The 15197-nt window shown below is 39.6% G+C and overlaps 2 protein-coding genes across 2 annotated transcripts; one reads left to right on the forward strand and one right to left on the reverse strand.

The window, feature by feature from the left end:
- Positions 1-371: 371 nt before the first annotated feature.
- Positions 372-3087, forward strand: LOC116327701 (transmembrane protein 272-like). Its single transcript, XM_031749347.2, has 5 exons — positions 372-423; positions 647-706; positions 794-844; positions 972-1136; positions 2598-3087. The coding sequence occupies exons 2-5, from the start codon at positions 652-654 to the stop codon at positions 2807-2809; spliced, it is 483 nt and encodes a 160-aa protein (XP_031605207.1). The 5' UTR covers positions 372-423; positions 647-651; the 3' UTR covers positions 2810-3087.
- A 3621-nt stretch (positions 3088-6708) lies between these two features.
- pcolceb (procollagen C-endopeptidase enhancer b) lies at positions 6709-15072 on the reverse strand. The gene is made up of 9 exons (XM_031749342.2): positions 14922-15072; positions 13652-13760; positions 12068-12326; positions 11765-11889; positions 9409-9545; positions 8409-9247; positions 8218-8298; positions 7569-7739; positions 6709-7093 (listed from the first exon to the last, which is right to left on the reverse strand). Exons 1-9 carry the CDS (start codon positions 15008-15010, stop codon positions 6963-6965), a joined length of 1941 nt encoding a protein of 646 aa, XP_031605202.2. The 5' UTR covers positions 15011-15072; the 3' UTR covers positions 6709-6962.
- Positions 15073-15197: the final 125 nt, after the last annotated feature.

A 15197-nucleotide genomic window follows, 5' to 3' on the forward strand; every position in this document is an offset into this window, starting at 1 on the left:
ACTAAACCAATATTTTAAAAAAACAGAACATCAGCCTGGGAACTGAAAACAGGAAGTGCAGTGTGGGACAGCAAACAGATTTCATTTCTGCTGAGAAACACACAACAAAAGGAAAACTATAAATAAGGAATAATTATCAGAGGCTTTGTGATAATGTAAGCAAATGTTTCTGTGAGCTCTTCTATACAGCGTGAAGCTTATGGAAACCCATATACCAAAAAACCCAATAACTCCAAAATCTGTGAAATCTCATTCATTTAACCATAATGCAAAGGGAACACAAAGAGGGCATACACTAACAAGAAACACACTGTAAAAGGAAGTTAGACAATATGATCTTGCCCACATAGCCACATTAAAAGTCACCAAGTTCTAACAACAGTCCTTGTCATGTTTTCAACGAGTCCGGTGAGACACAAACAGGTAAGGCCTGCAAAAAAATCTAACTTTAATTCTTTCACATAATACATTTAAGATTCATTCACTAACTATATTGACACACGTTTAGATCTTGCAGTAATAAATACGTTTTAAACGAAACTTTTCTTTGGTGAGCTGGTCCTTCTTCAACAAATATCTTTTCTTTTGCTACGGAGGAACATCACGTGGCTCTCTTTGTGTCTTTGTATGTTCGATTTCTATCCAGGCATAATGCTTGACAACAACAGGTCACAACACATCTGCGGGCCTTGGGCAATAATATTAAGTAAGAGAGTAATTTGAAACATTTTTGCACATCTGCAGCTGCTGCATGGTGTCATTTATGACTAAAAATGTCACTGCCTTCCTTCAGATTGTACCTTGGTGATTTTCGATATCATATTCGTTGCTCAAGGGGTAGTTGGTAAGTGAGAGATTCATCTACCAATGTTTGAATTCATTTTATATGCTGGAAACAAAGTTTGAAAAATCAAATAATCAGAGGTGTTTAATAAAGACACTCATCTTTATCTGTATTCTGTGCCCTGTAGGATTAGTGTACTGCAACGACTGTCCGAGGCAGCCCTTCATCCCCGTCTATATGTGTTTTTTCATACTCATACCCATCTTGTTGGCACTGAGCTCGTGCTACAACTGTTGCAACATCGTTTTGTGCTCTGTGGCCATCATCTTCTATGTTTGCTGGTTCATCACAGGTGAGCTTTGAGAGCTGAATCCAATTTCTTAACACCAAAAGTCAGCTGATTTTAGAAATATTACAGACAGCCTGCACAAGCAAAGCAGATTTTTTTTCAAATTTCCCAACCACGTTAGATGAGTAGCAAAGCAAAACAAAAGAGCAAAAGAGTAGCTGATGTTGCAAATCTAAAATAAAAACTAGAGCTAATAATACGATGGTTAAGTAACCATCCAACAGTGCATGTAGGGAAAATAAGATTAACCTCCTGAGAGGTTAATTAGTTATTTATTTGTTCCTTATCTTCTGTAGACATGTGATGCATCAGGTCTTGTTTGATCACAGAAGGATGTAGCGTAACGATATATTGCAGCACACCAGCCTGTAAAATCAATGATCTTTCCATGCTCTCACAGACCGAGGCAGCCTTGTTGCATTCTGTTTAAAAGAGTTCCCGCTTTCTAGAGAGCCTAATCTTCAAGAATCTGCCTAGGAACTAGGAACCAGTAAATTCATATCTTAGGTAGCCTGAGGTAGCAATGCTGTGACCACATATATGCTGAAGAATGGTTTCAGTTTTAATGACACCTTCAGAAATGAGCACCTCCCTCTGGTTTGTGTGCTCTGAATTTTTATTTCCTAAAACCTGGTTGTCTGTTTTCTGTGAGATGTAATCAGAGGACCACGTGTTTTTGGTGGCTGTGTTGTTTTCATGTTTCGTGCTATGTAAATAAAAAGAATTGAAGGTAATTTCAGTAGAGTTGAAACTGAACTGATAAAGGCAGTTTTAGCAATAGAATCATGACAGCTGTGGCCATGAAATGTGGAAGCTGCAAAGCTGCAAAGTCCATGTGCTCTGTTAGAACAACCCGCACAAATGTGGTATCAACAGAAAGTCCTGAATGTCCCCGTGACGGTACAATAGCACTCATATTGATTGCATGAATGGATATGTGACATAGAGGTCTCAGACTCGTGTCTCTGACAGAGAATAAAAATTAATTGTTGAGTCTTATATTATTGTTTCCCTTTGTTTACTGGAAGTGTAAGACATGCTTAGTCAAAAGAAATTTAAAGATGAGCTATTTCCTTATTTTATTTCATGTAAACGTAACAACAGCTGGATGCTCATTTTAAACACGGCTGAGGTTTTAAATCATGTGATCTATGCAAGTACGCGAAAACTTCAGCTCTGAACAGATCTGTTGACTTACATTTAATAATTGGTTTGCTGATTTAAAAGTTAAAATAGATCATTCATAACAGAGAAATAAACAGGGGTCTTTGTCCCTCTCATGTGGCCACAAATGAATTTGTGCAGCTTTAAACACCAAAGCAAAAAATAATGAGTTAGCACATTTGAAAAGCAGTTAATGTTGTGGAACAAGTTGCTTTTCTCGTAGCATAAGAATTAATGCATTACAGCAGTATTTTCTTAGTGAGCAAGCACCTCTGAGTCTTTTTTTTTACATTTCTCCAGGTAATGTGATGATCTACTCCATTTACGAACCGAACTACAATAAAAATACAACAAAAGCCGATCCGTACTGCAACCAGACGCTCTACCTGTTTGCATTTTGGAGCACCAACCTGACCTACATCCTGTTAGGTGCGCTCTTCTTGTCCTATTGCTGTTGTAAGCACCGAGAGGCTGATGATGATAACGACACTCAGAGGCTGCTGCGGGGATGAAAAGAAAACTAATAAATAAAAAATGAAGCTTTGAACATATATGTTGGAATTTGGCTTTCATACGTGTCTTATATATGTTTAGAGCATTTAATAACACAGCAACACACTTTTTTCTTTTCAGAGAAATGTCACAATTTACAGGTAAAATACAAAGTTTAGTGGACAGTGTTTAATCTTTTTAAATTATTTTCACAGCAGATTTCTGTTATCTAAACATTTGACTGGATTTTTTTTAATAATATATATAATGCTAGGCAGAATAATGAACAAGCATATTTAAAATAACTCAAAACAGAATATTTATTGGATAGAGCTGTTTAGTCAGAGGGTAAATTGGTCGTGTATCAAAATTCTTGTTTACTTTCTGAATGTTCATGTGCAAAAGTCTTGAGCCATCATTTCTTCATATTTTGCTTCCAAGCAACCAGACTTTTTTTAAATGGTCTTGAGCAGTAGAGTCGCGGCCAAATGCTGCTTCAGTTTTTATGATGGCAATTTGCATATACTCTAGAATGTTATGAAGAGTGATTAGATGAATTGCAAAGCTCAAATTTGCCATGAAAATGAACTTAATCCCCCCAAAAAACCCACTTCCACTGCATTTCATCGCTGGCATAAAAGTAGACCGTTTCAATAATCTTCTCGGTAGCACAGGAAAGAATGTTGACGAGCACAAGGCTGGAGATCATTATGTCATGGATGTGTTAAAAGGGAAGGGGATGCTTGAAATCATTCTTCTTATGCGGCCATCATTACATTGCATAAAAGGGGCTTGACAGGCAAGGATGCTGTTGCTACTCAGATTGCACCTAAATTAACCATTTGTCAGATCATCAAGAACTTCTAGGAAACAGGTTTAATTGTTGTGAAAAAGGCGTCAGGTCACCCAAGAAAGTCCAGCACGCATCAGGATCGTCAGCTGTGGGATCAGTGCCACCAGTGCAGCGGCTGCTCAGGAATGGCAGCAGGCAGGTTTGAATGCATCTGCACACATCTCATCATTATTGAAGCAGTGTGAGATCATTTTGACAGAGAACAGAATAAAAGGCAGAAACATCCAAAGAAGAGCTTTGAATGTCCTTCAAGATGTCTGGAGAACTATTCCTGAAGACTACTTACAGAAATGACAAGAACGTTTGCCATATTTGTGCTTAAGGATTAAACGCAGTCACAGCAAATACGGACTTCCAAGCTTGTTAGTAACTGTAGAAACACTATTTTTTCCTTATATACTACATTTGCATCGTATGTTTGTACAGTTCAAAAAAAAAATCACTCCACTTATTTCCATTTCCCTAACAAAATATAAAGAAATCAGGGGTTGCTCAAAGTTTTTGCACTGTATTGTATTCTAAAGAAATCCATCTGAAAGCGTGTTCGTTTGGAAGTTTCCAATCCATGCTGGGGGTTGTTTTTTTTGTTGTTGTTTTTCATGATGAGAAAACAATATTGTGGAAAAAAGCCTACTGCATTTTTTAATCTTTGTCCAATACATTTTTACACTGAAATATGGATCACCACAACCATGTCAGACTGAGAACTGAAAACAGGAATTTTGCATTTTGAAAAAACTCAAAAGTCTCATGCGGCTAAAACAAATGTGACACAAAAACACGTCAGATAGAGAAGTCTTTGAGAGTCATTAAAAATGAGAGGATGAGTTTCACTCATGCCAAGGAAAAGTTACCAGAGAAGGTGCAGAAGCTGAATAAACTTGTTTAATGTAAATGTTTTTGTGAATTTCTGTATACATCATGACGGGAAGCTAAAGGAGACTGTTCATCATAACTGCAGCTTTTTCACTTCCACTCCTGTATCACCTAAAATGCTTTCAGTTTTTTAGACCTGCGTACTTTATCTCAGAAAGTCCCAGCACTTCTTCATCCTCTTTTTGCAAATATGAGAATAAAGAAGCAAGAACTGCAGTAGTTGTACAATTACAGTAGCGAGAAGCTGTGAAATTGTTTTTCAAAGATGTTGACAAAAAATATACCCTGAAATACCTCATAATCTAATCTTAATAACAGAATATATTACACAGTAAGACAATTAGTGTGGAAAAGACTAAAATGCTTCTATTAGAAGCCCAATAAAAAAAAACCACTGTGACAACATCTGAAGATGGGGGGGAAATCTGAAATGGTTGTAATTCTTCACTAAATCATACAAAGTTTTTGTGAAACCTCTTAAATTAAACCTGAAAATCTGTACCTCAGTCAAATATTGGTTGTTTGATTTACAGTCCACTATGGTGGTGTACAGAGGCAAAACTACAAAAATGGTGTCCTAAACATTATGGATGGCACGTATCTCAGGTTTTCCCACTTTGATCACCAGTTTATTAGGTAGACATGTTCAACTTTATATTAATACAAATATGCAATCGTTCAATCACTTCTGCCACTCGGTGCATTTAAGCATGTTGTCGTGGTCAACCCGATCTACAGAATTTCAAATCTAGCATCAGAATGGAGAAGAAAGGTCATTTAAAGGACTTTGAAGGCTTTTTACTACTAATGGGCTGGTGTCACAGTCTGGCAGAGGCAGAGCGTAATGAGTGACGAAGAGGACCCAAAACGCAGACATGAATGAACGTGGAATAAAACTGGAATGTTAACATAAGGCGAGCCGTTTATTAAGGCTGGTAAAATATTACAAAACAAAATGAAGAGATGAAGCTAAACGAGAACCTAAACTGTGGAAAGATAAACATACAAAAAAAATCAAAACATGAAACCTGACATGGACACAAAGATACCTGGATCATGGAAACGTGGCACAAAGGACAACAGACGACCTGACAACGAACGACCAGAAACACACAGACTAAATACACACAAGAGTGATTAGGGGAAGTGGAAACACATGGGGAAACTGCTAACACTAATCTGACATAACGAGACGAAGGAAGCAAAGCCGACTACACTGACATAGGACACAGACCTTCAAAATAAAACAGGAAACATGAGATGCAGACATGGCAATACGAACTTGACAACATAAGACACGCAGCATGAAACACATAAAGGGTGAGGGTAACTTAAATTTAGGGGTAGAAAAACACAAAGGGAATATAATAAACAAATGAACTTAGCTAACCTTAAAAAACTTAAACAAACATCAACATCCAAATAAACTAAAACTTAAAACACTGGGTCAACAGAGCCATTAACGTGACAGCTGGTCTGAGTATTTCCAAAAAAAAAAAGCTCATCTACTGAGATTTTCACACAGGCATCTCTATGGTCAGATGGACAGAAAATATCTTGTGAGCAGCAGTTTTCTAGGTGAAAATGACTTGATTATGCCAGGAGAATGGCTTCCTTTGAGCTGGTAGGAAGGCAGAAGTAACTCAAATAACCGCTTGTTAACAACCACGCTATGTAGAAGAGCATCTCTGAACACACGACATGTCAAACCTTGAAGCAGTAGAAGCAAAAATTGAGGCTACAAAATCGAATTGTCAAATGGTCTAATGTGTCGCGATTTCTGCTGCAACATCTGGAAGATATGGTCAAAATTTGACATAAACAAGATGAGAGCACTGCCTTATATTAACAGTTAATGCTAGTGGCTGTGGTTTAATGATGTGGGGGATATTGGCAAAATTTGGGTCACTTAGTATAATAAGCATCATTTAAAAGCCACAGCCTACCTGAGTGTTGTTGCTGATCATGTCCCTTTATGGTCACAGTGGTCCCATCTTCTGATGAGTGTTTTCAGCAGGATGACAAACCATGTTTTGCAAAGTTCATCGGATCATCTCAAACTGGTTTCTTGAACATGACAATGAGTTTGCTGTATTCAAATGGCCTCCACAATCACCAGATCTCATTACTATAAAACAGCTTCAGGATGTGGTAGAACAAAATATTTCATCATGGATGAAAAGTAATGGATAGTTGACACAAAATTACCCCAAAACTGTGTTTATTATGTATCTTTTAACACAGAAACTTTATAATTTACATAGAAAATACAAAAGTAATATGTTAATATTGTATGTTTAAAATGTAACTCCTTCTCACAACCATATTGTAATATGAAAAAAATTCTGTACGATATTGCTTATAATATTTTCACTCTTTATGCAATGTTACATTTTTTTAAAGAGTCAGGGCCGTCGGTTTGATTGGTGGTTTAGGCCACGATGTCAGCATGATTTGCGAGAAAGGACATCCAGTGCTTTTGAATGAACAGGCTTAAAGAGAAGGGTGAAGCTGGAGGGGCTCAAATGGCCGTTGCCCTCTGCGTCGACTTTTCCCATCAACACGTAGTTACGACCTGGACAAGAGACGATGAAGAAAAAAATACCAGAGCAAGTCGTTATCATCTGCATCAGAGCAGCTGGTGACTTGTAAAGAGAAACCGTTAAAGGAACAACACTGGAAATGAACAATTCCAGTTAAATAACATTATAACAATCCAAAACTCTGTTTTACTCCTATTCTTTATATAGTAGTTATTTATTTACAATACTCCCAGAGGCACCTCATATGACACCTGTATATGGTTTTATTATCTACATTATTGCCTTTAATGACTGGCTTTTATGGGTTAAATACAAAAACACATCATCTGCATACAGTTTGACATTGAACTGGATGTTAGCACTGGTAGTACCCTAAACATAGAAAGCCATCATTAAGAGATTCCAGTTTGTACACAATATTTACAGATGTTTGACAACCTGCCCTAACTGTATTATATGGCAATATTTCTGTAAGATGGAGAGCAAGAAAACTGTCTCATTTTTTACCTTTGATTAGCCCAGGGCATTTCTTGCAGGTAGAAGTCAGTGTGACTGTTTTGGCGGGTCCTGATTTGGTGACGGTGAGGCTTCCTGTCTTATACGCCTTGATCAGTGACACCTCGATGGTTGCTGAGCCTCTTGGACCAGGATCTATAGATGTAACCTTACCCGTAATCACTAAAATAAAGAAAAAAGAGAGATGTGGTCACTAAGGGAAAAAAATTTAAGATTTTTCATTCAATTATCATTGAAAGGTGTTTAGACTTCTTAAAACTTTGGTCAAACATTTAAGATTTTCTGAGTGATTATCTGAGGAATCTCCTTATCAGTGAAATATCCATTGGTAAAAAGCCACCCTGAAGTGGTCGCTACTAATTTGAAAATTGGTGGTTTGACCTCTGGGTGCTCCAGTCTTCATGCCAAAGACTGGGAAAGACACTAACCCCAAGTTGCTCTCAGATGCATTCCTTTGAGTGTAAATGTGTCTGAATGTTAGAAAGCACTTAGTTGTAGAGTGGGCTAGAACCACAAAAAAGGCATGTTTCACTGAGGAGAAAATGTGTAGAAACAAGTGACATTTTGTAGATGTAAAGGTGTGAAAATAGATGGAGAGAAGTTCTGCAAAGCCCAAACTGCAGCTTGTTTTGTAGCTCACCAAAGTCATGAGGGCAGAAGCTGGTTTGGAGGGTTCCAGTCCGCTTACAGGGTTGTGTACACAGTGGGTTCAGTGGTAAAGCTGTAGGAAAAACATGCAGCAACAAACACTTTCTAATACAAGTAAACACAAATACATACAGGGGGGCATAAAGCAGGTTAAAAATTCAATACTCAATTTATTGTACTTACGTTTCTTGCTCACATCAGGTTTCTTTGTCACTGCTTTGGTTACTCCTGGTTTAGATGATGCTGTGGGTTTCATCTTAGGTTTGACTGTTGGTTTAACTCCTGCCTTCTTGGTTGGCTTCACTGGTTTCACTTTAGGTTTTATAGTGGGCTTAGGTGTGGGTTTAACCTTGACTCTTGGTTTAAGAGTTGGCTTAATGACCTTAGGTTTAGGTGTAGGTTTAGGTTTGGGCTTTGGTGTAGGCTTAATTTCAGGTTTGGGTTTGGGCTTTACTGTAGGCTTAATTTCAGGTTTAGGTTTAGGCTTAGGTGTAGGTTTAGGTTTAGATGTGGGTTTGATGTCAGTAGTAGTGGGTCTGTTTAGTGGAGGTTTCTTTACTAGCGGTGGCCTTCCTGGTTGCCTTTTGGGTGGTCTGGGGGTGGGTTTGGGCTTGGGGCTTGGTCTGAGTTTGGGAACTGGTTTGGGAGTGGGTTTGGGCTTGGGGCTTGGTCTGAGTTTGGGAACTGGTTTGGGAGTGGGTTTGGGCTTGGGGCTTGGTCTGAGTTTGGGAACTGGTTTGGGAGTGGGTTTGGGTTTGGGGCTTGGTCTGAGTTTGGGAACTGGTTTGGGAGTGGGTTTGGGTTTGGGGCTTGGTCTGAGTTTGGGAACTGGTTTGGGGGTTGGTTTGGTGGGTGTTTTTGTCGTGGAGGTTATCTGAGGTCTGTGGATAAAGTCTCCTCCTGCAGTGGGTGTGCGGGACCCACGAGGCACACTGGAGTAGTAGGCCATGAATCCATCTGAGGTCACGCTGAGGTCAGACACAAACTGGAGAAGGAGCTCATTCCCATTTGTCACTATAGTGCTATGAAAGGAACAGGGAAAGTAGAAAGAAAGGATAAAGCGACAGACACGTGGAAGAAACGGGACGTGGCAGTATAAAAACTTCAGCAAAGCTCTGCTGTAAGATATGTGTACATGTATTTAGCTTAATTCAAAGTAGCTTATATCTGAACAGTATCTCACCCTGGTGGTTTGTCTCCGCAGAATTTCCCTATCCTCCTCGAGTCATCCGTTTCTCCCCCATTAAATAAGGCCACATAGTCATAACGACAATACATGTCAGGCTCCAGATCCAGTTTCTCAAACTGTACCTCAATCACCTGGAAAATAGGTGGAAACAGAAAACTATGAAAGTCTTGGCAGGGCATGGCACTAGCACATGTTTACTTCTGACTAATTTTCATGAACCGTGTACAGTGCAGCCATCAGGAGGTGGTGGTGGAGTTCTGAAATACAGAGGTGCATTTACTCCCTCTCTTGCCCTTGCTTCCTTCCCTCCTTTTAGTTCAATCTCTTGGCACACATGATCATGCCTGCAGGGACTCAAAGAGGTCTTTCATTTTAACCTCAGCACAAGACCACTGTCACACTCACACACGTTAACTGCATTAAGTATCCTAGGTACATTTCCTTGTGATGGGCCCCTTTACTGCCATTTATTTCCTCTTTCTCCAACACAAGACATTTAACATACTCAACTGCACATACAGTCAACTGAAATTTGATTTTGACTATTATTTGGTGCAAGTAAATTATACAAATACAAATTATAATGATACTGCAGCACCTGTGCATATTTTCTAATAGTATATTTCACAAAGCTTTAAGCCCAGTTCTTGTTAAAAAGGGGCAATCATGTGTAAATTTTGTTGTTTTTGAACATTTCTTTCTTTTTTTGAGGGTTTTGCATTCCTGGTGCATTGTCAGCTACACTGGCTATGCAGATTAGATCCACAAGAATTTAACTATTAATTCTTTGATTGGAAATATTGGCTTTATTATTCATTTTTATCGAGTTAACTAATAAAAGTATTTTAAAGTGTTGAAGATACAGAAAACACCTTTGGATTTTATTATTAAACTGACTGAAGCATCCACTGTGAAACTAGAGTATTTATAAATCATTCAGTCTAAAGTATTTGACTGGGCACTTTCCTACTTGAGTGGGTAATACATTTTTGGTGTTTGCTAACAATTAGGTGCTTTTAGCTGCCAGGTACAACATTTTAACCTTTGGAAAATAAACCCTATAAGGTGGATTAATTACTTTTTTTACGCTAGTTGGAAGGCTATGTATAGCGTATATTCCTCAGCATTTGTTCCTCAGTACAACATCATGCTGTTAAATTTTTCCACCGGGAAAATTTATGCTAGCTAGCCTAGCTAGTGAACCGATCCTACATGTGTCCTTATTTCCGCTGGATGGTACTTTCCACTTATGTCACTTTGTTGTCTAATTTATGGTTCTTGTCATTAACTATCTGCAGACAGCCTAATTTGTGGTATTTAATTTACAAGTTCGGAATAGTCACAAAAATCAACATCATATTTTACAGTCTTTTCAAACGCATATGAATATGCACTTTTAGTCATGACTGTAGTAAGTGTCAGAGCTCAAATTAATATGTTAATTAGGGTGACATAACCAAAAGAGATATGTGGGCCATATGGGGAAAAGAATTGTTGATATCTGACTTTTTTTTTCAAAATGTTGATACTTCATTCTAGATATACATACAGCAGGTAAAATAAGTATTGGACACATCACCAGTTTTCTAAGTAAATATAATTCTAAAGGTGCTATTGACATGAAATTGACCAGATGTCAGTAACAACCTATCAAATCCACACATGCAAAGGAATCAAACCAAAAAGAAAAAGTATTGAACACATGAAGAAAAGGAGGTACAAAAAGTAAAGACACCAGCTGAAATCTATCAGTAATCAGAAAGCAATCCTTCCACACATTGCAAATTAATATCAGGTGGTTCAGTCCCAACTGATGGCCTATAAAAAGGTGTCTCATTACCAATGTGTCAACAAGAAACATCTAATGAAGGGTCAAATCAATGAGCTTTCTTAAGACCGTCGCAGCCTTATTATGCAAAACATACTGATGGCATTGGTTACAGAAGAATTTCTAAACTACTGAAGGTTCCAGTGAAGTTTGGAGGTGGGAACATCCTAATGTAGGGCTGTTTTTCAGCATATGGCACGGGCACCCTTCATATACCTGATAAAAAATCTGCTGCCATCTACCAGGATGCTGACGATCAAACAAGGGTTTGACATTTCAGCAAGACGATGAGCCCAAACACATCCAAGGAAACTCTCAGTTGGTTTCACAGACTAAAATAAAGCTGGTAGAATATGCTATAAATATATGATATGCTATAAATAAATAAAATAATAAATTCAGCTTTCTTTAATGTAAGCGAGCAGGTCTTTAATGCTACTGGATCATTAGGAATCTAATAATAACAGAAATTCTGATGTGAAGCGCTCTCAATCTGTATGAAGTGTAGTGTGATCAGCTTACATTGCTCGGCTCTACGGAGATGTGCCATGAGCAGCTGATGCCTGCTGGGTAATTAGAGTTGGGCCAGTTGGGGGTCTTGACAGAGCCCTGTGATTTGGTCAGTCGTCCTCCACAGAACTGGTTTTCTATAGAAAGATGGAAAAGAAGATGGAGTTAAAAATAAGAGTGTGTTACAATATGTTAAGGTGAGATAAAAGCCAGGTGACAGAATAAAAAGCATGGTGCTGCCCTGTGTTTGCAGGAAAAAGATAAAACTGTGTGCTGGAGCCCCAGTAAAATGTTTGCAGGATTACTTGTCCACACCTTCCATATGTGGCTTCCCTGCATTGAAAGAAGCCAGAAATCCTCTTCCACCAGTGGCTTCATCCGTCACCATCTCCAGCATCATGGTGTTGGAGGTGGAGATGAGGGCACCGGGCCTGAAGGTCCCGCAGAATCGACCTAACTTCTGCACTAGGCGGGAGTGACCGTTGTAGACGTCCAGGTAGTCATAGCGGCAGATGGGGTCAGCCTCCAAGTCAAAGAGGCGGAAAGACAGCATGACCACATGATCCTCTGGGACCTGGACGGGACAACAGATTCAGTATGACCCACACACAGGAACAACATGTTTTTTGTAATGTAAGGCAGATTATTTCTTAAACATTGATACTGCTTGTGTTACTCTGAAAACAACAAGAAGATGCTGAAAGTGAAGCAGATTAATAATGAGTAAAAACTACAGAGGTGTTTTTGAAGGAAATAGATCCAGAAGAAAATGGATTAACGAAATAAAATAACCAGATTTGAAAATGTCCTTTCATTGAAAATGATCATTTATGCAACTGTTCTTCACAACCCGGATCTCGTACTTGTGTTATTTTGACTCTGACTTGTTTTATTTTGTTTCATGTGGTTTGATGTTATATCTGAAATTGTAACATTGTAATAATGTAGCTTGTTGGCCAGGTCTGAAAAGTAGATGCTATCCTCAAGGGACCTGCTGATTAAATAAAAATAAATAAAATATTTCATATTTAAAATGACAAAAAACAGGAATAGCATAGGTGTTACTTTAATTATCAACACAAAAGGAAACACTGCAGAGTTTTTGTTCTGCTCCACAAAAAGTTCCATTTCACTATTTCCTGTTTCCTCCCCTCACCCCCAACCAGTCACAGCAGGCTGCTCCTCCTTGAGCCTTGTCCTGCCGGAGGTTTCTTCCTGTTTAAAGGAAGTTTTTCCTTCCAACTGTTGCCAAATGCTTGCTCAGGGGGTCGTCTGATTGTTGGGGTTTTCTCCGTGCTACTGTCTTTACTTTACTACATAAAGCTCCTTGAGCCTTGGAGCCATTTAAATAAAACTGAATTGAATTGCAGTAAATGGGATGGAGTAGTTGAAACGTGTTTATTTACATGTGGATGAACCATAATTGTCAGTACTCACAGAGGAACTGTAAATTAATGTTTTGGTTCTTGTTTCTGTGCTGTTGAAGCACTTTCTAAGAGTGTGGCTCCCCCTGTAGCTATGAGTCGATGGTACAGTCCAGTTTGGGCCAAGCTGGTTTATAGTAGGATGATGAAGGCAGCTTAATATGAGCCTGTTGTTGGTGGTTTGATCATTATTGGGGCAGCTGTGGCTCAGGAGGCAGCACAGATTGTATACAGATCAGAAAGCACTCAGATGTTGAATGCTCCAGCACTGTAGTCAACCTGACTTTGGTTTCATCAAATCTTTTTCTATTTTTCTATTTTCTTTAGTTTTTTTAGTGCCACACCGCAATCACATCCTTTTGGCACTACAGTGATTTAGCTTCAGTTCAAAACATTTAGTCATCTGCATAGGTGCTACCACTGTTTCACTATCCCTGTGTCCCAAACTGAAACACAGCTACTTTCAGTGACTCACAGTGATGTACCAGGTGCATTTGCTGTTGGGTTTGTACAAGCTGGGAAAACCTTCACTGGCCACGATGCCGGAGTCTGTGACCAGGTGGCCTCCACAGTGGAAGACTGGCCTGAAAGAGAAAAAGAAATCCTGCCGTTCACTTCATGCGCCGTGTGCTTTAGGAAATGCTGCTTGCTTATGCAGCTATACTGAAGAGCATTGAGGCAAAAACCTGCACACACACACGTTTAGATGTGAAAAACACAGTCTTTCTCTGTTCTCCGAGGCTGGGGAAGTTCCCAGTAAACTCTCATGGTATGTTTTTTTTTTTCATAGAAGTTGGCCAAACCAAGCCAGGAGGACTGTTAATACACAGTATATGTGTTATCGCCACACTCTGACTGCACCGCAAGAAAACTGTACGCGTTCGCTTTGCAAACACTGCCGCACAGCAGCCCAATCACACACGGTTTGGTGGCACACACACCCACTCTTTCGCACTCGGATAAACACACATGAAAGCAGCGCCAGCTTCAACTTTTAATTTTGCCGTGCCGGCCGGGCCCAGACTCGTTAATTTAGATGTTGGCAGATCTGGCATCTGGTTTTCCTCCAGAAACTCTGCAGCTGGAATTCAGGTTTAAATTTTACTCTGTACCAGCCAGTGAGGCAAAATTTACAATCCCTTACATTACAGAGCTGTTTTCCAGCTTGTCTCTCACGTTCTTCAGGCATGCATGGTGTGTCTATTGTGGTACTCTAAGGCCACACTTGGCCAAAATATTCCAGTTTTGGAGTCCCCTCCCTTCTGACCCTCTGGAGCTTAGCAGGCCACAGGCATTTGTTTGTCTCTCATGTTCAATTTACACCTTGTTTGTGTGGAACTCTGCACAAACAAAGAACTTCAGGAAGATTTACTTCTCAGCTGCAACAAGAAAAACAAACTATATGACACGAGAGCACTGCTGCTGGTACATCTACCCAGATTTAATCACAATAAATTACAGCACGCTGTCATTATGTGTCCGCCTGCCTGTCTGTGTGTTTATGGGATGCCGACCACATCTTTCTAACGCTACACCCTTCTATTTCTACCGAGCTTTCGGTAATCACAATACTGCGACCAGGAGAGGAAACAGTCTCACACATGCACAGTAGTTAATCCAGACAGATGTGGGCTTGAAAATTGCTTGCCACATGTGCACATGCGGGATATTGAAAAGAAAACAGATTCACAAAGGACACATTGACAGCTCATACATACAGAATAACTCTGCTGGCAACACCTTACCTTGCGTTAGTGTCATTTGTCTGAGCATCAGTCCATCCCAAGGACAAAATGACAAGAAGGCACACGGGGGTCCACACCCTGTCCTCCATCCTGCTGTCCTCCCGGATTGGGAAAGACGAGAGTGCAGAAGCAAAAAGAAGGAGGGAGAAGCAGCGCAGAGGCGTGGAGAGAGGTAAGGTTTTGGAAAGGGAAGGGGAGGGGAGGCAGGGAGAGGAGGGGAAGTGATGGTTGGATGGTGGGGTGTTACGGAGAAAGGCAAGGGTGGAAGAAAGAAGT

This window comes from Oreochromis aureus, linkage group 3, assembly GCF_013358895.1.
Source record: "Oreochromis aureus strain Israel breed Guangdong linkage group 3, ZZ_aureus, whole genome shotgun sequence".
NCBI lineage: Eukaryota > Metazoa > Chordata > Actinopteri > Cichliformes > Cichlidae > Oreochromis > Oreochromis aureus.